The sequence below is a fragment of the Lolium perenne genome, unplaced genomic scaffold, assembly GCF_019359855.2.
Source record: "Lolium perenne isolate Kyuss_39 unplaced genomic scaffold, Kyuss_2.0 unplaced66, whole genome shotgun sequence".
NCBI lineage: Eukaryota > Viridiplantae > Streptophyta > Magnoliopsida > Poales > Poaceae > Lolium > Lolium perenne.
Window position 1 is genome coordinate 36,476 of NW_027249024.1, and position 27,994 is coordinate 64,469.

The window sequence follows — 27,994 nt, forward strand, 5'->3', positions numbered from 1 at the left end:
AAGCCACTTGCGCAATACAAGTTGCACATCAAACGTGGAGAAAATCTCATGTACGAGTACATGTAAGTTAGCCACCATCCCGCAAGATGCAAAGTACACGAGAGAGAGAGAGGCGAAAATAAAATCATCAACGCCCAGAAAATCATCGTGTTCTACTCGTGCAACACATCTACACATAAAACCTAGCTCTAATACCACCGATGGGTTTGTAGCATAGAAAATAAAAATTCTACTGCAAGAACGAACAAAGCCAAGATCAAATATACGAAAAAGGAAAGATCTAATCTACTAGATGAGAGAAGAGAATAGATTAGATTCTTACCCTTGAAGAACCCAAGTGGTAACAAGATCAGATCTCGTGGATGATGTAGTCCGACACTTGCCGAACTCAAGTTCGTGATGAAGTCCTTACGAGCGCCGCATGGCAGGAAGCACCTCTATGCTCGGGCACACGTACGATGTCGATGAAGACGTCCTCTCCCGGTTCCATAAGGCAACATATGGAGTAGATTCTCTGGGAATTACAGCAACAGGACATAGTGGTGTTGGCGGTGGAGGAAAAATCCAGCAAGGCTTTGCCTAAGCCTGCGCAGGAGGAGAGGGAGGGAGGAGAGGTGGTGGCTTGGGTTTCCGCGGGGTGGAGTGGCCGGCCCCTTGCCCCTCTCCTCTATTTATAGTGGGGGTGGCTAGGGATTCCCCCTTTGGCTCCACCTCCCTAGGCCGACACATGGGGGGGGGGGGGGAGGAAACTTCTCCCCGAAGTTGCCTTCCTATTTTTGTGGGATTTGATGTTATCTCTCCAGGGTGATCCTTAGGGGCTGACCAGGTGGGCCTAGAGGGATGGTGCGCCTAGCCCATTAGGGCTAGGCTACACCCCCTCGGCTCATCTGGCCCCTCCGGGTCGATGGGCCCATAGGTGGCCCTCCGGAACCATCTAGAAATCCTCTTGCAAGACACGGAAAATTTCCAAACTTTTCCGAAACCCCGAAAGTAACTTCCCATATTTGAATCTTATTCTACAGACTATTCTGAATTTCGGAGACTCCAACAACATTCGGTCTCCAAACCATATTCATGTATCTACCCAAAGCAGCATCGAAACTCACCCAACAGTCCGTGAGTGATGCAAACATGATCGAGACACATCTTCGAGAAATAACCAACCTCGGGACATGGAGATTTGTAATGGCTCCAACATATTCAACTATGACCTCGTGATCAAAATGAATCGTACGTATTGTGACCAATTCCATTTGTCACATGATACTTTACTTATCCAAGGTTCGATCATCGGTATCAACCATACCTAGTTCAATCTTGTTACCTATAAGTACTCTTTTCTCGTTACGTGACATGACATCCCATGTGACCTAGTCGCATGCTTGCAAGCTATAATTGGATGCAATTTAACCGAGAGGGCCCTAAGTATATCTCTCCTTCATTTGGATGGACAAATCTCATTCTTGATTCATGAGCCTCAACTATGAATTTAAGAATACCCAATGTCACTTTTATAATCACCCGATTCACGGTGCGACGTTTGATGTCATTAAAGTATTCCTTCACTTTAGTGGTTAACACAGTGTCATGGTCTAAGGGTTGGGTTATTATGCATTTGAAGGCTGTAGAAAAATAAACTTAATGACTTAATCTTATTGCTATGATTACTATGGGTGTATGTCCATCATCTCATTCTCCTAATAACATGATCCTATTATTAACAACATCCAATGTTAATGACGAGGAAACCTTGATCATCGGCTAATCAGTAAGCTAGTTAAATAACATGCTTACTAAGGACTCAGTTTGTTTACAAAACGCACATGTCATAATATTTCTTGTTAATAAAATTATAGCATGAGCTATAATTTTTTATCATAAACACAAAGATATAATAATAACCACTTTATTATTGCCTCTCGGGTATATCTATAACAGGCGCTTCCACGTCACCCTCACAGGACCACGCTGCTGCGCTCTCGCCTAGCGCCGCATCTCGGGTGCAAAATATGACCCCACCGCCATTCACCATGGGAGGACCACCACCATCTCTTGGGGACACCGACCCGGATCCCATCCCTCGCTGCCATGACCACGCTATCCGGGGCGACACATCGATCTATGGGACCGAAGGGCTCCCCATAGGGAACAAGCCATATTGCGAGAACACCGCCCGGTGCCATTGTTAACCGGGGGGGGGGGGGGGGGGGGCTTTAACCTCTAGATTCCTACGGTGGTAGAGGGGGGATGACAGAGCATTATATGGGGGCGGAAGCTAGGATGGCTTTGATGATCTTCAAAGGTTGAAGTTCGACATGTTTAAACATGGTGCAAGTTAGGTTTATAGATAAATTGGATCGTTTTGAATAAGTGTAAGAAATCGGGAGTGGTGTTTTGGAACATGTGAGCATATGCTATCCTCATTTTCAAGTGCATATTACAGATATTATGAAATTTCAAAAAAATTGAAGTAAAAATTTTGCACGTACATATTTACGTGCTACACGCTTACAAAGTCATTTCAGAAAAAATCGACTTATCATGTGGCCTGTGTAAAATTGAAAAAAATATCAGTGTTGAGAATAAGACTATTCACAAGATAAATTTTATCCTTTTTACATAGACCACACAAAATATTATTTTTTAATGAAACTTGGCGAACTCACATATATTATGGAGATGTACATGTAGAATGTTTTATAATTTTTTTGACACTTCCAAATATAGTTTTTTGGTAGAGGGACCATATACATCCGGGAGCCGAATTGAATTTCTGTAAGGAACCACACTATACACGATTAATGCATGCGGCAGTGCCAAGAATTTACATGGTTACCACCATAGATGGATTTGGAAAGTCGATTTGTACAAATGATATATTGGCATATTTCAAAAATATACACATATACAAAAAAAAATCGTTTATACAATAGCATATAACATTTGATCGCTCTATTTTTAAAAAAAGAAGAATAAATACAACAATGTATAACATGGTTACTTAACGACCAGATTGCATAGCATTCATAGCTTTCTTCTCAATGCTGAAATATTCAGCACTGGCGATTGTCGAGCTGGCCATGGGCTCGGAAAGCAAGCCTTCCATCTCTTCGGGGTTCTCTTGCGCCCATGGATGCTGCATCACCTTCATCAGTGCATCAAGCTTCTCTGTAACCTCCTTCATTGAGGGCCTGTTATCACCACACATATCCAGGCAGTGCTTTGCTATCTCTGCGATCTCTTCAAGGATCTCCATGTTGTCTTCACCTTTGACCTGATCATCTAATATGTTAGCCAGCCTATTCTCCTTCATTGCAGACATAAACATCATTGCTAGACTCTTTTCTTTCTCTGGGGCATCAAGATTGAACGGTATTCTCCCTGTGAGAAGCTCAACAAGAACAACCCCAAAACTGTACACGTCGCTCTTGTCTGTCAAATAGCATGTTTGCATGTACTCTGGGTCGAGATAACCACATGTCCCTTGTACAAGTGTGACGAACTGTGACTCATCAGTTGGTGCCAGGATGGAGGCGCCAAAGTCAGAGACTTTAGCGCTAAGGTTGCCATCGAGGAGGATGTTGGGGGACTTGACGTCTCCATGTAGGATCGGTGTTGAAGCCGACGAGTGAAGGTAGGTGAGCGCATCTGCAGACTCGATGGCGATCCCTAAGCGAGTAGCCAAGGAGATATACCGTCCATGGTTCCCGTGGATGAGATGGAAGAGCGTACCATTCGGGACGAACTCGTACACCAGCATGGGGACTTCCACTTCGAGGCAGCAACCAAGGAGCTTCACAATGTTTCTGTGGTTGATTTGGGATAGGATTGCCATCTCCTTACCGAACTCTTTCTTGTGTTGCTCGTCGATCGTCTTGCATTTCTTGACAGCTACTTCCACGTCACCCTTGAGAATTCCCTTGTACACGGTTCCATGTCCTCCGTGACCCAGAACTTGTTTTTCACTAAAGTTGTCCGTCGCCTGCTGCAATTCTTCCTCGTGGAAGATTTTGAATGCGTTGCCCTCTTTTGACTTCATCTCGTTAAATAATATCAGACCTCCATGCTGCCGAAAGTAACTCTGTTTCATTTTCCGTAGCTTCCTTTTCTCTTGGACCAAGCATGCACATGCTACAAATATCACAAGGACAACAAGCCCAATACTTGCACCTACAATGAGGTATTTGTTCGAATGAACAATCAGTAGCGACCACTTAATAGTATTAGAGTTTTTCCTTTTTGAAAAGCATTATATTAGACTTTACGCATGAGAAAGATACAAGTTACTACCGTTGAGGACTCAAGTATACCGTTTTGAACATGGACGTATTCTCCTAGTGTAAAACTTTGATCATCATCTTGCATAAATATATTTTTCTATCAAAAAATTATGCATTACAAATGTATACTTCATATTATAACAGATCTAATAGATATTTGTTTTTCTGAACAGACACTTCAGAATTCAGATACACAACCCTATTTGTGTTGTACTAGCTTGCCTCAAGATTTCCGTGTTGGCTCATTTATCTCATATGTAGCAAGCTTCTGTTTCTCGTTTTTCTCAAATAAAAAACATACTATATAGTTGAAACTTTGCAGGTCACTGAAACATCAGAAACAAAATGTGCAGAAAATAGTTGGAATTTTTTGATACCATGTAAATATAAATAATACTCTTTATTTAAATAAAGTGTTCTTTTACATATTCATTGCACGCTTAGTTTTTCGTGAATCTTGATTCTATTGTACCGTTCACCTACCAAATTTGAAGATTGGAGAAACAAAAAAGAACAATTTCAAACAATGTGAGTGTGTAGGAGAAGTCCCTGGCTCCCTGCCTAGACACATCTTTTCCAAAACATCAATTTTACATGATCAGTGTGGATCCATTTTTGAATAAATATTTGTCTGGTAAGAGACCGACCACGTTTGTGATCGGAGGGAGTAGAAATTCGGCCGAACACGGAATGTTGGTTCTAAAGAAAACAATCCAAGTATCACGCCGGTACAACTTTTTTTTTTCACGTGACATTCGATTAAGTGGAGTTACTTTAGTGCTCACGGAAGAAAGGAACTTACCAACAACGGGCATGGGCTGGAAACCGGAACCGGAACGCGTTTGAATTGGCACGCAAGCGCCATTCGTCATATAATATCCTGGGCTGCACGAGCAGCTGAAATTCCCCCGCGTGTTCTCGCAGATCATGTTATGGCCGCAACGATTAGCATTTTCGCTGCATTCATCAATATCTGTAACAACACGATTGCTAAGATATGCATACAGGGTGATTGGTGAGTTAACTGATGAAAGGAAGTAAATACAGTAGGAAGGAACCTGTGCATCCATCCTTTTCGTAAGGGTTGCCTTGGTACCCATCGGAGCAAATGCAGCGGTAACCTGTCTCCTTGCCGCGGGTGGTATCAACGCATTCGCTATAACCGCTGACACATGCGTAGGAGCTCGTGTTCTTCTTAGCTACCTCGCAAGTCAACGGCTGTGCTCTCCAGTTCAGGACCACTGGAACTCCACCCTTGTATGTATCAATAAACACCGTCGAATTGACATAGCTGGTGTTGAAACTGAATTTATCTTTTTCCATTACTACCACGTAGCTGCAAGGACTATCTTGCCATATTTCGGTGGTGTTGTAGTTTTGGTTGAAATAGCCACTATAATACCGAGTAATGTCTTTCGGGACATCGGCCTCGCAGCAGCCGGCACCAGAACATAAGCCATTCTCGAGGGTGACGTTGTTGGCGCACGTCGCAAAGCAACCTATTACATACTGCACGCAGCGTACAAATATATACAACAAGTATCAATATCATAATATTAAACATAGTACTCCGTCCGGTCAATATTAATGTACTTTACTTTATCTAGATTCATATGAATCTAGTTAAGTTTTCTTTGACTAATGCATGTGTATCTAGATAAAGTTGAGTCCATTAATATGAATCGGAGGGAGTAATATAATACATGAACCACCATAATATATATTTTATGGTGTACCAATAGATATCTCTATGACCAATATGTTTTTGTCTTTATACATAGTTTTTTTTTAATTTTACATAGTTAAATCTTACAAAGTTTGACTCTGGCCATAAATTATATGCAACATATTTTAGAATATAGGGAATTCCTCTTCAATAGGTAAGATGTTGTAAACACACATGAAGTGTTAATGTGGTCACTGTCCTTTTGTACAAATCTATACTTCTTATAAAACAAAATCCCACTAAGTACAATTAATATTTGTCTATCTCAACATGCAAGCTATCCACATCACCTATTCCCTTAGCTAATCATTTGTCCACCTCATCCCACTAATAGTTCTTATTTATTATCTATCTCTACATGCAAGATATTCATATTATCTATTTTTAACCATTAAACTAGCAATGTCATCTTTTGTTTCCCCTCGATTGATAATATCGCACCCTCGTGTTATATCATTATATAGTTAAGTGATGTACAACTTGAACACCGAAATAGTTTGACAACGAAAAGAACTCTTTGCGAATTAAACTCAATGTTAATTACGTGCTCTTATATATGTAACCACATATGACGTTTTTAAAAACATGCGGCAATGTGCATGCATTTTTCATGCAAGCCATCATTATCATTTGGTTTTTTACCTTATCTAAATCAATCACGTACACCTCTGAAATATAATGATTTTTAAATTTTCAAATACCTATCTATTTCATGGCTATTAAATTTAGTGTCTCAACTCCTATGGCCAACTAAATATTGCATATTCTATAAACCAAGTTTTATGTATTTTATTAGATTTCTTAAAGAGATATCTGCTGCAACGCGGGGGTATTGTTCTAGTAAGGAAGTAAAGATTATACCATTAAAACAGAGTGCACAACTAGAAAATGTACATGTGTGTTGCTAAGGCGCTTCAAAATGTATTGTATTTTAGCGTGTTATCCTATGTAGTGGTGTATGTGAACATACAACCTCTCAAATGCATTATATTTTAAATTTTTTGTATGCATTCAATAATTTTGTAGACAGCCATGCATGATATTAGGCTAGCAATGAATTTTTTCCTATGGGTCAACACAAGTGTTGTATCTTAGATAAGATAAGATACAACACTAATCTCATTCTTAATTAATATAGTGTGCATACTCCATTGTGAAAGTTCTAATGTGTGATTTTCCTTGTTACAACACTAATTAGCTTGTTCCTGCTTGACGCACCATTGCCATTGTATCTTTTTGTCGAGCTTGATGAGTTAGTCAATTCATAAAAGTAATAGGTCTCTCATTTAGCAACAAACTATAGTCACGCTGGAAGTAAACTGCTGCTAGGGTCAAAATGGCGCGGCTCAAAAGTGGAAAGGTTTGCGGTGGATACCTATGTACCTAAAGACGTGGAAGGCGTAGCAAGCCACGAAATGCTATGGGAAATTGAAAATAAGCATAGACCCGGAGATTCCTAAATAGGTCAATCTTTTAAACTTCCTGTTGAGATTAAGATCTAATAATTACACATCGAATATCATGCGCATGTTTGGTTGCTGTAATCCCATTTCTCGCATCCAAGGAGCCAAAATTTCGTCACTTGGTTACCTGAATCGTTTGGAATCTTTGCATCCCACGATTTTTGAAACAACCCAAAACATGAACCATGAGGCACCCTCGGTTCATCTGCACGCCCTGGGAACCGCGGGATACGAGATGTTTTCCCTTAATTCCCGACTCCACTCTCCTCACCTATGAAACCTCCATTCTCTCACCCCATTAGGGTTGCCCTCCATGGACGGTGTTCCTCCATATCCACCTCCGCCATGCCACTCCCTCCTCGTTCACCGGAAATAGGTGCAATAAATTTGAGCAGTGACCCAACTTGACAAGCTAGCGGCCCGACAAGGAGGACGATTTGCAAGGGTGCTCAAATCATCTTCCTTGGTCTGCTCGAGGCCTCGAGCAATGAAGGCAGCAACAACGATGGCCGCATCGGTGGCCAGGATCTCCAGTGTGGATGTGGGTAAGGCGCCTACCTTCGTCGGGATGACCCTTGCTGACTTTGCGGAGATTTTTTCTGCCACCGCGGAGGACACTACCCTTGCGGCGGGGGAATCATCGTCCACTGCGACAGCTCTATCTACTGCTTTGAGCGCTTCCTCAGTGCCTTTGGTACCTTTTTATGCGACTACAACGCCCTGATTTCTCCACTATAATTACTTCCAGCCATTGATTTGATTTATGGTTAGGATTTTTTTAGTGCGGTTATCAACGGTTGATTATGCACTTCCCGACGAGTGGCCGGAGTTGACATTATTGTTCGTGTACATGCATGTTGATTGGATATAGGTTCGATGACATCTAGATATTATGGATTCATCATTGCTTGATTTAGGTATTGCCAATGTGTGCACGTGTGATTTTTGCACTGCCCAAATTAGGAAATGCACTATATATGCATGATCAATTGTTGGTTTATTAGTGCATTTCTCAAATTGGACAATGCACTATTTGTGCATGGTCTATTGTAGTTGTAGTTGTACTTATGAGCTTGTGCCCTGTCATGATCTAGTTAGTCTGCATGGTTTCCCGTGAATGTTTTAGTACATTCCTAGGTGTGGATTGGCATGATATAGAACGTGTGCATTGGCATGATATAGAACTTGTGCATTGCATGACTCATAACTTGTGCATTTTCCATATCTATAACTTGTGCTTCCTAGTTCTACTACAACTGTGTATTGTTCTTAAAACTTTGTCTAACAAGGTTCTTAAGTTGGACTTCGATGCGGTGGGGAGGGGCTGGCGTCCACCACCTGGGTTGCAAGACGTGCGCACTGAACCGCTGGACTAGGGCGCTGAAGCCCGCGGTGTCGGGCAGGGTAGAGGTAGTGGTGGTGGCTCTTCACACCTGTGGCCGTCAACCGAAGCTGGGACACATCCCCAAGGCCCTAATTCCTCATTGTTGCTACGCCCAACCGGACGTCAGTGACTTTCACATGGTTGTCATTCCACTGACGTTCTGGCAGGACCTGAAGGAGTAGACCAGGATCCCTCTGCCCCATAGCGTGGCAGTGTTCTCCTGTTATTGGTGCAACGAGTGGGTGCATGTTGCCTATCACCGTGGGCAGATGGTGACGGGAAGGAATTGACAGAAGATCGTTCACAAGTACATTCTTGAGTACAACGACGTGGTAGAGTTCAAGATTTAGGCCTTCGGCTTGAAACAGATGATCTCAACAAGGATGGAAGCTCCACCGCAAGGCGGTACTCCTACCCTAACCAAGGCTAGGCAATGGCCAATGACGATGGTGCCTACATATTTATGCTCTAGTCCTATGTTTGTTGTATGTAGTAGCGGAATATTCTGAACTACTAAACTTCTTTTAAATGTGGGTGGCTTTTTATCAGGGGTTAAACCCTGATTTTCCAGGATCATGGGATGTCCCTGCTAATGGTGATTTTTGGCCAGTTGGTGTTAATTAGTCTGAACCCATGACTTTTAGATGCATGTGGATGATTAATGCCTAAGTGCACTTGTTATGGATATAAGTTTAAACATGCCTACTAATTTGAACTGTAGTTCTTAGCTATGAGACTAGTAATATCACCATATTCAAAGTAGGTAACCACATCACATATTTGCACATAACCAATCATAGTTTTTCTCTTGCAGTAAGTCGAACTACAAACATGGACAAAACCTCATTGCGGGCATCCAAATGAAATGCAGGAACAACCCCAAGCTCGATTTCCACTCATGTTGTATACGGCGGGCCAAAAGCAAAACACGGGAAAACCGAATGCGAGCAACCAAACAGGAGAATATAAATAATTTTTTTGAGGCATGCATAAATTTAGGGTTTGTGAAGCATCATACCGATGCAAAGTAACATAATACAAATAAAATCCGCCAAAGTTATTTAAGTTTGACTTATATATGCATGTACGGTTTCATACTATATTTTTGAGTTTCAGAGAGATTTGGTGCTTTTGTGTGATTAAAGAGCTAAACAATAAAACTATTATATGATATATGCATACTATGGAGCAAATATTCCATCACATTACAAAATAATAATGCACAAGTTCATGTTTCTTACCATATCGTGGTGGCAATAAAAATGGAAGACATTTTCTAAAAATAAAGTATACATAACCTTTGGCAGACTTTGGTGTGGGAGAACAAACTCCTAGTGTGCTACTTGTTTATACAACAAAAACATATTTATTGGCTTTGAAGTATACATTTTCTCAATTATTAATCATTTTTAGTAATTTATAGGTGAATTCACTATTAAAAGCCGGTAGCAGTTTTCTCTCTATGTTTTTAGGTTCTTTCAAAGGATAAAAATCTAAGAAAAAATAATAGATATTTTCAGATAGTATGAGATGCCACCCTTGAGACTTAAGGTTTCTTGCAATTGTAATCATAATCCTAGGTCCACTTAACAAGTATTTTCCACCATATGCGCAATGGGCCCGCTATACGAGCATGTCAGCCCACCAACCTAGCCTAATTATTGTTTAGCACAAACTTACAACATGTTTTTGGACCTCATCTCTAAAAGATTAGCCTGTTAGAAAAGGACACCTGAGACTTATAAGTCGCTTCTGATCTTTCTCCCACAATCGATGCGGTACTAAACCAAACAATTCTCTCGTGCCACATCAGTCATCACATGGGCTTGCTTAAAACAGCGTTCCATCTCACCAACCATGAGTGACTACCACGAGTACACACAAGATTTGTATTCGGGCCACGTGAGCTCTAATATTAATTTTTATTGCGGTAAACACAACATCAGTCTACCAGGATCAAGCAATCACAACACGACGATGGCAGATTTTATAACAAGGTCCAACAAACTTGGCTACTCCCGAAAATGGACGCTCCCGAAGAGGAAGATGGGGCACACATCTTTTTTAGATGCCCGCATGCCGTAGCATTCTGACAAGCTATGCGTGAAGAATGGTTGATCCCGAGAATTGACAACTTATCAGGCGCTCGTGAGAAGTGGTTGGAGGAGCTCCTCTTATCTCTGTCAAAGGAGTTATGTGATAAAGTGTTGATGATTCTTTGGAGAACCTGGTTCGTGCGCAACGAGATAACTCATAATAAGCCAATGCCACTAGTGGAGGGGTCAAGAAGGTTTATCTGTTGTTATATGGCGTTGATACGTCCAATTTGCATCACTATTTTGTATCATAATTTGCTGCTATTCATTGATATATTTCATGTTTGGGCACAATACTTATGTTATTTCATCTATTTTGCATGTTTCATCATTATTGGAGGATCAAGCACGGAGCCGGGATTCTGCTGGAAAAAGAACCGTCGAGAATGCAATATTTCGGAAGATCAAATGTAGAAGGAAATTATACCAAAAATCCTATTTTCCCAGGATGACGAAGGAAGCCGGAAGGGGAGCCGGGTGGACCCAAGGTGGGCCCACACCACAGGGCGGCGCGGCCCATGGCCTGGCCGCGCCACAGTGGTGAGGGGGCCCCACAGCCTCTTTCGCCTCCTTTTCTTCGCGAAATCCTTCGTCCCGAAGACCTAAGCCACGAGAGGGTACCTCGCGAAGAGTTACTGACCGCCTCTGCAGGGGCGGAGAACACCGAGAGAGAAAAGAGCTCTCCGGCGGCTGAGATCCGCCGGGGAAATTCCCTCCGGAGGGGGAAATCGGCAGCCATCGTCACCGCCATCGAGCTGGACATCATCTCCATCACCATCACCATCATCTCCACCATCATCACCGCCGTCTCCACCGCTGCACATCGTCACCGCCGTAGCAATGGGGGTTTGATCTTGATTGTTTGATAGGGAAACTCTCCCGGTATTGATTTCTACTTGTTGTTGATGCTATTGAGTGAAACCGTTGAACCAAGGTTTATGTTCAGATTGTTATTCATCATCATATCACCTCTGATCATGTTCCATATGATGTCTCGTGAGTAGTTCGTTTAGTTCTTGAGGACATGGGTGAAGTCTAAATGCTAGTAGTGAACCATGATTGAGTAATATTCAATGTTATGATATTTAAGTTGTGGTGTTATTCTTCTAGTGGTGTCATGTGAACGTCGACTACATGACACTTCACCTTCATGGGCCTAGGGGAATGCATCTTGTATTCGTTTGCTAATTGCGGGGTTGCCGGAGTGGCGAAACCTAAACCCGTTGGTATATCGATGCGGGGAGGGATAGCAGGAGCTCAGAGTTTAAGGCTGTGGTTAGATTTATCTTAATTACTTTCTTGTAGTTGCGGATGCTTGCAAGGGGTATAATCACAAGTATGTATTAGTCCTAGGAAGGGCGGTACATTAGCATAGGTTCACTCACACAACACTTATCAAAACAATGAAGATTAATTAGCCATATGTAGCGAAAGCACTAGACTAAAATCCCGTGTGTCCTCAGGAACGTTTGGTCATTATAAGTAAACAAACCGGCTTGTCCTTTGTGCTAAAAAGGATTGGGCTACTCGCTGCAATTGTTACTCTCGCACTTTACTTACTCGTACTTTATTCATACGTTACATCAAAACCCCCACGAATACTTGTCTGTGAGCATTTACAGTGAATCCTTCATCGAAACTGCTTGTCAACACCTTCTGCTCCTCGTTGGGATCGACATTCTTACTTATCGAAGATACTACGATACACCCCCTATACTTGTGGGTCATCAAGACTATTTTCTGGCGCCGTTGCCGGGGAGTGAAGCGCTATTGGTAAGTGGAATTGGTAAGGGAAACTTTTCTTGCTAGTGCTGATTTTATTTCTGCTGCTGCTATAATTCATTATGGAGAGATCTTCTCTCGAATGTTTGTTTGGAAAATCTACTACTACTGCAAAGGTAGTGGATAAGGCGCCAGGTGAGGAAGAGATACCATACAAAATACCTATGAAAATTATTGAACGTGTAGTGGATAACCTTTATACGAGGGGATGGAGCTGTCCACCACGGAGATCATTTCTGTTTTTACATGAATTATGCGGTTTATTCAAGTGTGCAGGTATTGCTATGGATGAAGTGAGGAAGAAACTATTCGCTATATCGCTGTACGGTAAGCGGCGCATTGGTATAAATTCTTGGATAATGGGGATTCTCTTGAATGGAATGATATTGTGCCCGGTTTTATTCTAAGTTCTATCCTCCAAGTGAAATTCATAAGGATCGGAACCGCATATATAATTTTTGGCCTCATGATGGAGAGAGTATTTCCCAAGCGTGGGGAGATTGAAGTCTTTAATGCTCAAATGCCCCATTCATGAGCTTCCTGGTAATGTTATTATTGATAATTTCTATGCAAGACTTTCTTTTGAAGACAAGACCACTGCTGGATACTTCTTGTTACGGATCATTCACGCGCAATAAGGAAAAGTTTAAAAGGGACCTTCTTAATCGGATCCGGGAAAATCTTTGAAGGATGGGAAATCGACAAAGAAAGAGAATCGGTATAAATTATGATTACAAATGCATTGAAGCTTTTATGGATCTTGATAAATTTCGTAATATGAGTGCTACTTATGGTCTTGATTCTCAAGTTGCTTTGCCAATCTTTATAAAGTTTTTGCCTCTCATTATGAATTGCCTAAGAAGAATTTTGATAAGTATCATGAACCGTATAAAGAAAAAATTGATGCATCTATTAATAAATGCGTTGTAATTGAAACTGTTGATCATGTTATTCCTGAAGCTTATATTGAAAAAACTCCTTTCCCTGCTAAAATGAAGGAGTACTCTGTTATAAATAGTGCGGTTCATAAAAGTGAAAAGAAACCTATAGAACACGAAGAACAAATAAAAGTTGAACCTGCTGTTGCAATAGTTAAAGATCTTGTGGTAGAAAATGTAGAGGATGGTCATATTATTTTACGTGAAGATGCTTCTAATATTTTTTCACATCCTAATAAACCCAAGCAAGCTAGTGTTCCTATGCTATCTGTTAGAATTGGTGATCATTGCTATTATGGTTTATGCGATATGGGTGCAAGTGTTAGTGCTATTCCTTATGAGCTTTACACGGAGATTATGCACGAAATTGGTTCTTGTGAACTTGAAGATATTGATGTGGTTATTCAGCTGGCTAATAGAGAAACTATCTCTCCAATTGGTATTGTTCGAGATGTGGAAGTTCTATGTGGTAAGATTAAATATCCTGCTGACTTTTTGGTACTTGGTTATACTTTGCTAGTAATTATTGTCCTATCATTTTTGGTAGACCTTTTCTAAATACTTGTGGAGCTATTATAGATTGCAAGAAAGAGAAAATTTTGACTAAATTTGCTGGTGAATCTTATGAGTTTAACTTCTCTAAATTTACCAAAACTCCTTATAAAATTGATCCGCCTAATGATGATTTTAAAATGGAACAGTGTGCATCTATTGTTCTTGTTCCTACTAATCCTTTGCAGCAACATTTGGAGAATAGCGAGAGTGAAGTTTTTAGGAAAGAAAGAGATGAGCTTGAGGAAATTTTTCTTCGCCAACCTTTTCTTAAGCATGATTTACCGGTGGAAGATCTGGGTACAACACCGCCACCAAAGGAAGATCCTGTTTTTGATTTAAAACCTTTGTCTGATAATCTTAAATATGCTCATATTGATGATAAGAAAATATATCCTGTTATTATTAGTTCTAAACTTACAGAGTTTGAAGAAGAAAGGTTATTGGAAATATTGAAGAAACACCGAGATGCTATTGGCTACACTCTTGATGACTTGAAGGGGATTTCTCCCTCTATTTGCCAACACGCCATTAATATGGAAGATGATGCGAAGCTTTGTTGTTGAACCTCGGCGTCGTCTAATTCCTAAGATGAAGGATGTGGTAAGAAATGAGGTATTACGACTTCTTGAAGCTGGTATTATATATCCTATTGCTGATAGTAGATGGGTTAGTCCTGTGCATTGTGTTCCTAAGAAAGGAGGAATGAGCTTGTTGTGTCTAATGATAATGATGAGCTCATACCTCAAAGAGTAGTTGTAGGTTATAGAATGTGCATTGATTTTCGTAAAGTTAATAAAGTTACTAAGAAAGATCATTATCCTTTGCCTTTTATTGATCAAAAGTTAGAAAGGTTATCTAAAAATACTCATTTTTGCTTTCTTGATGGTTATTAAAGGTTTTCACAAATTCTTGTTAAAACTAAGGATCAAGAGAAAACCACTTTCACTTGTCCCTATGGAACCTATGCTTATAGACGTATGCCTTTTGGTTTATGTAATGCTCACGCTACTTTTCAAAGATGCATGTCTGCTATTTTTCATGGCTTTTTTGCGAGAGTATTGTAGAGGTATTCATGGATGATTTTTCTGTCTATAGAATTCTTTTGATAATTGTTTGCGGAACCTTGATAAAGTTTTTTGCAGAGATGCGAAGAAACTAACCTTGTTCTTAATTGGGAGAAATGCCACTTTATGGTTAATGAAGGAATTGTATTGGGACATAAAATTTTCGAGAGAGGTATTGAAGTTGATAGAGCTAAAGTTGAAGCAATAGAGAAGATGCCCTATCCTAGGGATGTTAAAGGTATTCGTAGCGTTCTTGGTCATCTTTGGATTTTATAGGAGGTTTATTAAAGACTTCTCTAAGATTTCAAAGCCTCTTACTAATCTTCTTCAAAAAGATGTACCTTTTGTTTTTGATGATGATTGTAAGGAAGCTTTTGAAACTCTAAAGAAAGCCTTAACAACTGTTGCTCCTATAGTTGAACCTCCTGATTGGAACTTACCATTTGAAATTATGTGTGATGCTAGTAATTTTCTTTGTGTAAGGCGCTGTTCTTGGACAGCGAGTAAATAAAAAATTGAATGTTATTCATTATGCTAGTAAAACTCTTGATGATGCTCAAAGAAATTATGCTACTACTGAAAAAGAATTGTTAGGCTGTAGTCTTTGCTTGTGATAAGTTTAGATCTTATATTGTTGATTCAAAAGTTACTATTCATCTTGATCATCTTTGCAATCGGATACCTTATGCAAAAGAAAGATGCTAAGCCAAGGCTTATTAGATGGGTGCTTCTGTTGCAAGAATTTGATTTACATATTGTAGATAGGAAAGGTGCTGATAATCCTGTTCTTTGATAATTTGTCTAGATTGGAAAATATTGCTTATGATCATGTTCCTGTTAATGATAGTTTTCCAAATGAACAATTGGCTGTAATAAAGGTGAGCTCGCGAGACAGTCCTTGGTATCTTTGGTTATGCTAACTTTATTGTTTCCAAGTACTTGCCTTCGACCTTTTCAGCTCAGCAAAGGAGGAAATTCTTTTATGACTTGAGGCATTATTTCTGGGATGACCCACACTTATATAAAGAAGGAGTGGATGGTGATTCTGCGAAGATGTGTTCCCGAATATGAGCAATGGAGATATTGAGTAAATGTCATGGGAGTGCTTATGGAGGACATCACGCCGGAGATAGAACCGCGCAAAAGGTTCTACAATCAGGTTTTTATTGGCCAACTCTCTTCAAAGATGCAAGGAAGTTTATTTTATCTTGTGATGAATGCCAAAGGGTTGGTAATATCTCCGAGACGCAATGAAATGCCTATGAATTATACTCTTGTTATTGAACCGATTCGATTGTTGGGGATTTGACTTCATGGGACCTTTTCCCTCTTGAGAAGGTAACACTCATATACTTGTTGCTTTGTTGATTATGTTACTAAATGGGTGGAAGCCATACCTACAAAAAGTGCTGATGGTGAGACCTCTTTAAGAATGCTTTTAGATATTATTTTTCCTCAATTTGGAGTTCCTAGATATATTATGACTGATGGAGGTTCTCATTTTATTCATGGTGGTTTTAGAAAAACTCTTGCTAAATATGGCATTAATCATAGAATTGCTTCTGCTTATCATCCTCAAACTAGTGGGCAAGTAGAACTATCAAATAGAGAAATTAAATCTATCTTGCAAAAGACCGTTAATAAAACTAGAAAGAATTGGGCAAGTAAATTGAAGGAAGCATTATGGGCTTATAGAACTGCTTATAAAAACCCCATGGGAATGTCACCTTATAAAATGGTTTATGGGAAAGCTTGTCATTTACCCTTAGAACTAGAGCACAAAGCTTATTGGGCTGTTAGAGAATTAAATAAAGATCCTAAACTAGCTGGTAATAAGAGGTTGCTGCAATTGAGTTCTCTAGATGAATGGAGAAGTGAAGCTTATGAAAATGCTAAACTCTTTAAAGAGAAAGTTAAAAAATGGCATGATAGAAGGATTATCAAAAGAGAATTTAATGTTGGGGATAAAGTCCTATTGTATCGGTCTCGTCTCAGATTCTTTGCAGGGAAATTACTCTCGAAATGGGAAGGACCATATGTTGTTGAGGAGGTGTATCGTTCAGGAGCAATAAAAATTAGCTCTCTCCAAGGCAATGTCACACAAGTGGTGAATGGACAAAGGCTCAAGCATTATATCTCAGGTGATTCTTACAATGTAGATGTTGATGTTATTCGAGTGGAAACACCGGAGGCTTTCATCAAAGGACAAATTGACAGTCCACCAGAACTCGACTTTGAATAGGTAACAGTACTGGTAATGAAAAGTTCGCAATTTACTTTCCGAACAATATTTTTGCTGTTTTTTGGAAAATATGAAAAATTACGAGTTCGAAACGGAGTGGAAAAGACGCACGAGGCGTGCCACCATAGGCCGGCGCGGCCTGGCACAGGCCCGCGCCGCCCTATGGTCCTGCCGCCTCGTCGCCCCTTTCCGACTACTGGTTCGACCTGGTACTTTCCTTTTGTCGTGAATTTTTTGCTATATAATCCCCCGGACCCCTGGAGGTCCGTATATCGATTTCTCGACGTGTTTTGTTTCGAGCTGTTCCTGCCAGGATCTGTTTTCAGTTTAGGAGCACCATGGCCTCCAATAATAAGGACAAGGGGTTTCCGGAGGAGGAAGTGAGAAGGGTGTCGTCAAAACAAGAGCAGCAAGCCGTTGGGAGTAAGCAAATCTTGGTGGGATCTGTTGACACTCGACGTTCTTTCTCTCATAACTTGCAGGGATCCTTACCACCTGCTCTTAGCCTCAACTCTTTCCCCGTGTTGGAAGAAGCTCTGCGGACTACTGATGAGTTTTGTGATCGATACCGGGCTCTAAGAAGAGAAGTGGAGATACTCCAGGAAGAAAATTACCGTCTACGTAGGATCTTTGGAATACTATCCGATCCCCATCATAAGGTCAATATCGACAACTTCAGATAACAATGAACATCTTCGAGTCTTAGTGCAGAATTGCCAAGATGAGAAACTGAAGCTGAAGGAGATCTGTAAGAAGCGTGGGAGGAGTTCATTACCACCATCGCCAAAGGAGTAATTCATCATCGGTATTGGCATCCCCTTGGTTTGTTCCAAGCTTGGGGGAGTGCCGCGGTATCACATCATCACTATCTTTTACTTTTTACTGTCAAGTAGTGTCATATCATGAGTAGGGAAGTTATCATATAAGATGGGTTGCAGTGTGGAAGTATCTCTCCTTTAGTTGGTTGTCTATGTATCCCTTGGTGTGAGTTGTCGTTATGAAATATTAATGAGAAGTCTTATCATTTACATATTGCACACCTTATTTTAGTTTGCAATTCTATTATATGATTTACCTTGTTCTTAGTATTGGTATCACTTTGGGAGCATCGAATAAATCTATTTGGTTTTGGCAAACTTAACATTGGTCAATAGCAACAACACTTTGAGGTTTAAGTAGAAAAGAGAAATACATGTAGTTGTTTCATTGTCTTTCTTTCTTGTTAGCTCATAGCTTATTATTCTGAAGCTAAAATTGTTTGTGCTTACAAGGAAGATGCATGATTGTTTCTATCACATGTATATTTGTTTGTTTCCTTCAACTCTTATGCTTGCTAATTAGCCGTGCTAGCCAAAGACCTGTACTGAGAGGGAATACTTCTCGTGCATCCAAACCTGAACCCAAACCTATGTCATTTGTGTCCACCATATCTACCTACTACATGGTATTTTCTGCCATTCCAAGTAAATACTTCATGTGCTACCTTTAAACAATTCAAAATTTATTACTTCTTATTTGTGTCAATGTTTTATAGCTCATGAGGAAGTATGTGGTGTTTTATCTTTCAGTCTTGTTAGGCAGCTTCCACTAATGGACTAGTGGCTTCATCCACTTATCCTATAATTTTGCAAAAAGAGGTGGCAACGGGGTTCCCAGCCCCAATTAATCAACTTTCATTAATAATTCTCTTCACATGTTTTGCTCTGATTCATCAGTAAGCAATTTAATTTTGCAATAGACACTCCTCCATGGTATGAGATTGTTGGAAGGCACCCGAGGATTCGGTTAGCCATGGCTTGTGTAAGCAAAGGTTGGGGGGAGTGTCATCCTTAAATAAACTAAAGTACATGTGTAAACAAAAGAGAAGAGGATGATCTACCTTGCTTTGGTAGAGATAACGTCCTTCATGGGAGCCGCTCTTTGGAGGTCTGTTTGGCAAGGGGGTTAGAGTACCCGCTACCAGTCGTTGACAACAACAAACACCTCTCAAAACTTTACTTTTATTCTCTTTATATGATTTCAAAACTGAAAAAGCTCTAGCACATGATTTAATCCCTGCTTCCCTCTGTGAAGGGCCTGTCTTTTACTTTATGTTGAGTCAGTAAACCTATTTCCCTCCATCTCAAGCAAGCATTTGAGTAGTTGTGATCAAACCATTATATTGTGATTTACTTCATCATGTCTTTTACTTTTCCTTGTTTAGTACAAGTTTTATCTGAATGAATATAGCTTTGCAAGTTATCAATGATCATGAGGAGACTATTATGATTGAGTATGCAAGTTGTGCAATATAAACTTTAATATGAGAGCATTGCTCGATAGATAAGTATAACTTTGTTAATTGTTCTACGACCAAGAACGAAGTTTGCCATCCCCGACTATGATTGCTGATGCACCTTTATTTGTGATTACCTTATACTTGTTTCAAGTTGAGTTATATGAGGAAGTTGTTTACTAGAATGTCTTGTGTGAATGAATATGATGCCTCTTGTCCGTATTTTATTTATCGACTCTTCACTCCATAAATATGTGGTCCTGTTTACCGAGTTCAGTTCCGCTTGGGGACAAGCGAAGTCTAAGCTTGGGGGGAGTTGATACGTCCAATTCGCATCACTATTTTGTATCATAATTTGCTACTATTCATTGATATATTTCATGTTTGGGCACAATACTTATGTTATTTCATCTATTTTGCATGTTTCATCATTATTGGAGGATCAAGCACCGGAGCAGGATTCTGTCTTTGGAAAAAGCACCGTCAGAATGCAATATTTCGGAAGATCAACTGTAGAAGGAAATTATACCAAAAATCCTATTTTCCCAGATGATGAAGGAAGCCAGAAGGGGGAGCCGGGTGGACCCAAGGTGGGCCCACACCACAGGGCGGCGCGGCCCATGGCCTGGCCGCGCCACCTGGTGGTGAGGGGCCCCACAGCCTCTTTCGCCTCCTTTTCTTCGCGAAATCCTTCGTCCCGAAGACCTAAGCCACGAGAGGGTACCTCGCGAAGAGTTACAGCCGCCTCTGCGGGGCGGAGAACACCAGAGAGAAAAGAGCTCTCCGGCGGCTGAGATCCGCCGGGGGAATTCCCTCCCGGAGGGGGAAATCGACGCCATCGTCACCGCCATCGAGCTGGACATCATCTCCATCACCATCACCATCATCTCCACCATCATCACCGCCGTCTCCACCGCTGCACATCGTCACCGCCGTAGCAATTTGGGTTTGATCTTGATTGTTTGATAGGGGAAACTCTCCCGGTATTGATTTTTACTTGTTGTTGATGCTATTGAGTGAAACCGTTGAACCAAGGTTTATGTTCAGATTGTTATTCATCATCATATCACCTCTGATCATGTTCCATATGATGTCTCGTGAGTAGTTCGTTTAGTTCTTGAGGACATGGGTGAAGTCTAAATGTTAGTAGTGAACCATGGTTGAGTAATATTCAATGTTATGATATTTAAGTTGTGGTGTTATTCTTCTAGTGGTGTCATGTGAACGTCGACTACATGACACTTCACCTTCATGGGCCTAGGGGAATGCATCTTGTATTCGTTTGCTAATTACGGGGTTGCTGGAGTGACAGAAACCTAAACCCCCGTTGGTATATCGATGCAGGAGGGATAGCAGGATCTCAGAATTTAAGGCTGTGGTTAGATTTATCTTAATTACTTTCTTGTAGTTGCGGATGCTTGCAAGGGGTATAATCACAAGTATGTATTAGTCCCAAGAAGGGCGGTACATTAGCATAGGTTCACCCACACAACACTTATCAAAACAATGAAGATTAATTAGCCATATGTAGCGAAAACACTAGACTAAAATCCCGTGTGTCCTCAGGAACGTTTGGTCATTATAAGTAAACAAACCGGCTTGTCCTTTGTGCTAAAAAGGATTGGGCTACTCGCTGCAATTGTTACTCTCGCACTTTACTTACTCGTACTTTATTCATCTGTTACATCAAAACCCCCTGAATACTTGTCTGTGAGCATTTACAGTGAATCCTTCATCGAAACTGCTTGTCACACTCAAGTCGTCACATGTTGCAGTTTTTGTCATTAAGGTTGGCTAAAATTCCTGTGGAGCTTGGCTCAGTCGAGTTATATGGATACATTGCAGCTCGGGATAATCTGAATCCATTGCTTAATTATATCGTCAATTTTAGCAGGGATGATCCCATCATCGTGAAGCAGGTGTGCACATCTATATATGTCTGCAATTATTTCAATGAATAAGTCTATTAATAACCTATCATTGGAGGTTCATGGCATCGGATGGCAAGGCAGGAGCTGGTATGATCCTACGGGCACATGATGGGACTATCATTTTCTCTGCATGTAGATCCCTCGAGCAGTGTAACTCCGCGCTGGAGGCGGAGCTTTGCGCCATTATGGAAGGTACCGCTCTAGCAGTAGAACGTTGCCAGCAGCCAATCATGATCGAAACAAACAGTGCGGAGGTTTTGCGGATGCTCACGACTACTGCAAGGGATCGTTCACCCTTGGGGCATATTGTCGCTGAAGCCAGACCCTGAGGGCATCTCCAACCGCGCGACCCAAACGGACGCGCTGGGCCGTCCGTTTTGGGCCGTTTGGGTCGCCGCCCGGACACGCGGACAGCGCCCCGCGTCCGCGTGTCCGTTTGGGTCGCGCGCTGCGTTCAACGCGCGGACGCATCGCATAAACCGGAGAAAAACGAAAACAAAAAAAGAGGCAAATTTAAACGAAATTTCATTGAACATATGCCCTATTTTGCGCAAATTTAGTACATAGCCCCTATATGGGCTTTTAAATTTAAACTAATATAAAAACCCTCTATTAGGGTTTGGTCGGCGGCGCGGTGGCCGCCGGTGCGCCGCCTAGCCCCTGTGGGCGTCGTCGTCGTGGACGACGTCCCGGGCGGCGAGGCGGCTGTTGTGGCTCGACCGCGCCGGGGACTCCGGCCACGGAGACCACGGGGCCTCCTCCCACGGCGAGTGGGGGTCCGGAGCCACCCGAGGCTGCGGCGGCGCACGGAGCGGCGCCTCCTCCCCGAGGCGCTGCGCCTCTCCCCGCGAGCGCGGCGCACAGCCACCCTGGCGCCGCCACTCCTGCCGCCGTTGCTCCTCGCGGCGCTCCTCGTCGGCGCGGCGCCTGGCCTCCTCCCGCCGCGCCGCCTCCTCCTCCTCCCGTCGCGCCACAGCGTAGAGCTCCCAGCCCTCCGCCTCCTCGACCTCTGCCGGGCCGCCTCCTCCATCTCGGAGGTGCGAATGGCCTCATGGAGGTGCGGCCATTTCGCCTCCTCCTCCGCCGCCGAGATCATCGGGCGGCGCGGAGGTCCGGGTCCTCCTCCGAGGACTCCGGCTTCGGCTCGAGGAGGAGAGGCGGCGGTTGCGGCAATGCCGCACCGCCGCGGGCGGCCTCTCCGATGTGGAGGCCGCGCTGGTTTCCTCCCGACGGCCGCAACGCCGGCGGACGACGGCGGCTGCTGCTCGCCTCGTCGTCGTTCGCTCCGGGAGCGAACCGTCGCTCCGGGAGCGAACCGTCGCTTCGGGGCCATGGCGGCGGTTTTGCTCGGGGAGTGGAGTGGGGACTGGAGGGGATGGCCAGATCCCCTCCAGTCCCCAGTTAATATTCTCCCTGGTCACCGACCGGTGGGCCCAAGGAGACGAGGCGACCAGCGCGCGGACGCGAGCGGACGGCGCGTGCCATCCGCGGCCACGCAAACCTAGCCCAGATTTGGGCCGGGTTTGCGTCGTTCCGGACGCCGCGGCCGTCCGCTTTTGCGGTGCGTCCCCGCGCTGGACCGCGTTTTTGTCCGGCTCGACCCAAACGGACGCGCGGGCGCGGTTTGGGTCGCGCGGTTGGAGATGCCCTGATGAACTCAGAACAAGTGGCTGGTATTGTTAAGATTTCTAGATCACAGAATGTAGCAAGTCATTTGTTAGCTCGTTATAGTAGATTGAATGGCCATACTGCTGTATGGTTAGGGATAGGGCCAGAGCCTATTCTGGATGCCGTGTTGAGGGATTGTAACACTTCTTTATATTCTTAATACAATCCCTTTGACCCCGCAAAAAAAAAGAACATCACAACAGTTACAAAGGGTGGTAGCTATATATGTGTGCTTTGACTAATCCGACATATCACAACGTCTAGTATTATTGAGTCAAGATTTCGCTTTGAATGTTGAGTCAAGATTTCGCTTTGAATGTGTTTCGGATGACTTTACCAAGGCATATTTAATTGCTCGCCAAGTCATTCGCACGTCTGTCCGGACCAAAAATAGGGTATTTTATTTGGGAAACGATTCTAATCGGGTGACCGATCCGCGGCAGCGATCGGTTGTTCCTACTCACGGCGCTGTTTCATGGTGGCCCACCACTTGCTGTGCTCCGACGCTCGCTCTTTTCCCTTTGTTTTGATCAATGAACCTACTTACCTACGCGCATTGAGTATCTCAAAAAAAAAAAAAACCTACGCGCATTGAGCCCATCGATCGACAGCTGCCTCACACGCACCCGTTGGCCCAGCATGCTCTGCTGCTAGATAGCACTAGCACAACTAGCACCGAACGTCATGTTCCAGCCCTGCTGCTCTGCATGCAAGTATGCACCGTGTGATGGCTGCTGCTAGCTAGCTACTAGTACATATTAGCCAACTATATGTTGTGATTCGATGCAAAACTACAAATTAGCCAATAATTTAGCTACTCCTCTTATCCGTAAAAGTGTCGAGGATATCGCACTAACCTTGTACAAAGTTTATGCGGAGTCACCAACGCTTTTTTTTTAGATTAGAGGAAGTACAATAATTTTGGCTAGTTTTTGTTGTGAGGCCTTTTCGTAATTTTATATACGTGTCTTTTAATTGTCGTCCACGGCACACCTTAGCAGCCTCGTCGGTGCCACCACCCGCCTAAATGATGTCCCGAGTTGAACTCTTATTGTTGTACTTGTTATTGTTTAAAATAGTTGGTTATTTTTGTTGGAACATGTATATTTTTGCATCACTAATCAACTGTAGAAAATTTTACACGATGAATTCTTAAAGTTGTAATAGTTATATATTTTTATTGTAAACATTGGTGGTTTTGTTGGAATTGGTAATGATTATTGTTGGAAACGAGTCTACCGCAAAAGAATTCGCACTATAAACTCTTATTGTTGTATTAATTATTTATTTTTGTAGAAAATAGCTAGTAAATTTTGGTGGACTCAGTGAGGATTATTGTTGTCAACATAAAAGAATTCACACTATGAATTGTTAATGTTGAAATAACTATATATTTTTGTTGTAAAAATTGGCATTTTTTGTTGGAATTGTCAATAATTATATATAACAAGCGAGATGATGTAAGGTTTTGTAGGAGTTTGCAACAAGTTGTCTTATCCTCGAATTTTTTGATGTTGTATAAGTGTTTTTAAAATGTAACAAAAGTCTATTAATTTTTATTGTAAACTAACATGAGAGATGTTGTAAGGTTTTACGAGCGTTTGCTACAAGTTGTATTTTCCTTGGATTTTTCGATGTTGTATAAGTGTTTTTAGAATGTAACAAAAGTCTACTAATTTTTATTGTATACTCAGATGCGAGATGTTGTAAGGTTTTCTGAAAGTTTCCTACAAGTTGTATTTTTCTCGGATTTTTCTTTGTTGTATAAGTATTTTTAAAATGCAGCAAAAACCTATCAATTTTGTTGTAAAATCAGATGTGAGATGTTGTAAGGTTTTCTAGGCGTTGTAAATCAATTTTTAGCACACACATGTTGTTTAACCACTTTTGTAACATGGTTTTTTCAGATGTAACATTAGATTTGCTGTATGCAAGTTGAGGGATTTTGTTGCAATATTAGGGATAAGTCACTTTCGTGTAATTTTTGTGTATAACGAAGTACTATATTGGTTTAGGTGGATAATTTTGTACCACGGGTTGATTTTGCAAAAAGTGAGCAACTAAAATGCAAATACGTGGCATAGGTGATGATGTGCTTTGGATGCTGATCGGATGTTGAAAAGGACAAATGATTTTTTAGGTTTAGCATCGAGCGGCCTATGCCTTGCGTACAACTTGCAACTGTGCCTTTTGGTGCACCAGTGCGTATAATATGTTGTATTCATATGACAATGTTCAATTTTATAATCTTCTGTTGTACAACTTCGATTCTTTTTCTATGGTTTTAACTTATATTTTCAGTTTTCAAGTCATTACTGCCTACCCTGTGAGATACTCGTGTACCTTGTGAGTGGAAGTATAGTGGACGTTTTTTAGTGAACTGACACGTAGTGCCCAGCTAGCTAGCGGGCAGGCAGTAGCTAAGAGTAAGCCTGCATGCAATCAAGCAATTAAGTCATTCACTCCCTTTGTTAACGCACATGCATGCAGCAGCGATACAGACGGAGAGCGCAGCAGGAGCGGGGCAAAGCGACTTGACGAAAGCGTTGTTCTGGACCAACAGATATGACCGATCAAACGGCTGTCGTAGACCAATCCCTGCGCATGGATCGGTCGGCCGACGCGGAGCGTGCGCCATTTTATTTGGCTATAAAATCACAATTCCTAAAGCAGCCAAAACCTTGCCCCGGTAGGCACGTTTGATCTATGTGTTTCTAGCTAGCAACGCGCTAACGTGACCTTGCTTCTAATCTATTTCATCACAATCCTCCTCTAATCTAACAAACCATGTTTCGATTCGAGAAGAGTTCTATGTGAAAAAGACGCGCCTTGATGTTGCGGTTCCATTCCCACTACCGGCACTAGTTTCTCCGAGTGTTTGAAGGTCTATTTCGTGCTCATATATGGAGATTTTTGGACCAATTTTGTCAAAATCATCACGTGCATTAGACCATTTAAAATTTTCTTCGAGGAGTAGGTTCATCTCACAGTTTCTCACAACTTACATTTTCTAAGTTTCCATTTTGAATTGATCTACATTTTCGAATGTGTCCCACAGAGGGGACTTGAGGCCGTAGGCGAGGTCCTCCACGAGGTGTCATGGCTGACGCATTCCCATCCTAAATTTGTGCTTAGAAATGGGTCGACGTGAACACCTTGGTCTGTTTGGATCGGGTGCGGGGGCTAGGTTTTTCATGTTCTCTTGTCCGCGCAGACTAAAATAGACATGGTCGGTCTGTTTGCGTCGGGCCGATGAAGATGCCCTAATACATGTCGCCTCCGTAGAAGGGACTGTGATGATACCTTCTGCAACACAGACGATGGATATGGTCATCGAATGGTGGCGGCTAGCAACGTCTTCCACACCAATGATGAGGGATCCTTCTGAGGCTGGACCTTGCTGGCCGTCACCTCGAAAGAAAATCCCTGCTCACGGTGACGTCCGCATGAGGTCCAAGCATGAGAGAATCCCTTCTCCCCTCCCTGGTGTGGAAGATGCCCATGGCCGACACAATTAGATGACCTTCACCACCCACGACTTTGTGGAAGATCTCGCACCATCACACTACCTTCTACGGAGGATGGAGAAGATTACGACGAGACATGCATGCATTAGGACGGTTTTGCATTTTTTGAATAAAAAATAAGTTAGAGGAGCACACAAAGCACAATCGTGTGACGATTAAGAAAGGGCCACGACACAAGGATGGGTACACTGCCCCGTGTCTGTACTTTATAATTCCACTGTCAAATATCATTTTGTTTGTCACGTTTGAATATGTGAGACGTATTGAAAAGCAACGAAACATATTGGTTTCGTGCATCGGTTGTCCCGTACACAAAACAAAGTTATTTCTCCTCTATCATTATGCTAGTTGGCGGTGTTGTTGCCTCTTTTGGCAGCTTCGGTCTATATGTTCATTGTAAGGTTTTGAATGAATGAAATAAAAGAGAACGTATGTGTTACTTTTCGATGCAGATACCGGGTCTCAACCTCTTTTTAGAAAAAAATAACTCAGTAGATAAGAGAAACTGGAGAAATACTTACAGAGGAACTCATCATATAAGCAAGAGTATTGCACCCGACGACGATAATTGTGTTATTCACTTCAGATATCCAGAAAGGCGAGCCGGTGAGGTCCAGCCAACCATTATTGATCTCCATGGTGCCTGTGGATGGGACATAGCACTGCGAGGAGATCGTGGGGGCCTTCACCCAGGCCATGCCCTCAGCCACGGAGATCTTGGTCAACTCGAGATTCCACTTAAAGGGCTTCATGGCGACGCCCCCGGTGGTATTGCAGCTGAGGGTAAAGCCGGGGTGAAACGAGCAGTCATCGCCGATGCCGAACGGGAACGGGATGTCCACGTCGCCGCACTTGGTTGGGCAGCCGAGACGCTGGCCGGCCGATACATTGGCAGTGGCCAGCACCCAAATCGCCGTAAGGCAAAGAAAAATATGGCCAGAAAGAAGAGGCCGAGAACAACCCAGCTTCATAATTGCTGTGAACGGGGTGGCAGTGTGGTGTGGATGGATGGGTGCACCGGAACTACTTAAATAGATGGATAAAAAGGGAATCATTCAATTAG

General features: G+C 42.3%; 1 protein-coding gene across 1 annotated transcript; it reads right to left on the reverse strand.

Annotated features, from left to right (window-relative positions):
- Positions 1–2,964: 2,964 nt before the first annotated feature.
- LOC139834863 (wall-associated receptor kinase 3-like) lies at positions 2,965–27,919 on the reverse strand. Its single transcript, XM_071824851.1, has 4 exons — positions 27,453–27,919; positions 5,339–5,789; positions 5,083–5,253; positions 2,965–4,170 (listed from the first exon to the last, which is right to left on the reverse strand). Exons 1-4 carry the CDS (start codon positions 27,900–27,902, stop codon positions 3,002–3,004), a joined length of 2,241 nt encoding a protein of 746 aa, XP_071680952.1. The 5' UTR covers positions 27,903–27,919; the 3' UTR covers positions 2,965–3,001.
- Positions 27,920–27,994: the final 75 nt, after the last annotated feature.

Coding starts and splice junctions, on each gene's coding strand:
- LOC139834863 (XM_071824851.1), bottom strand. CDS start 27,902: ATGAAGCTGGGTTGTTCTCGGCCTCTTCTTTCTGGCCATATTTTTCTT. Junction 5,254..5,338: donor CGAAAAGGATGGATGCACAG/GTTCCTTCCTAC, acceptor GTGTTGTTACAG/ATATTGATGAATGCAGCGAA. Junction 4,171..5,082: donor CCAGCCCATGCCCGTTGTTG/GTAAGTTCCTTT, acceptor ACCTCATTGTAG/GTGCAAGTATTGGGCTTGTT.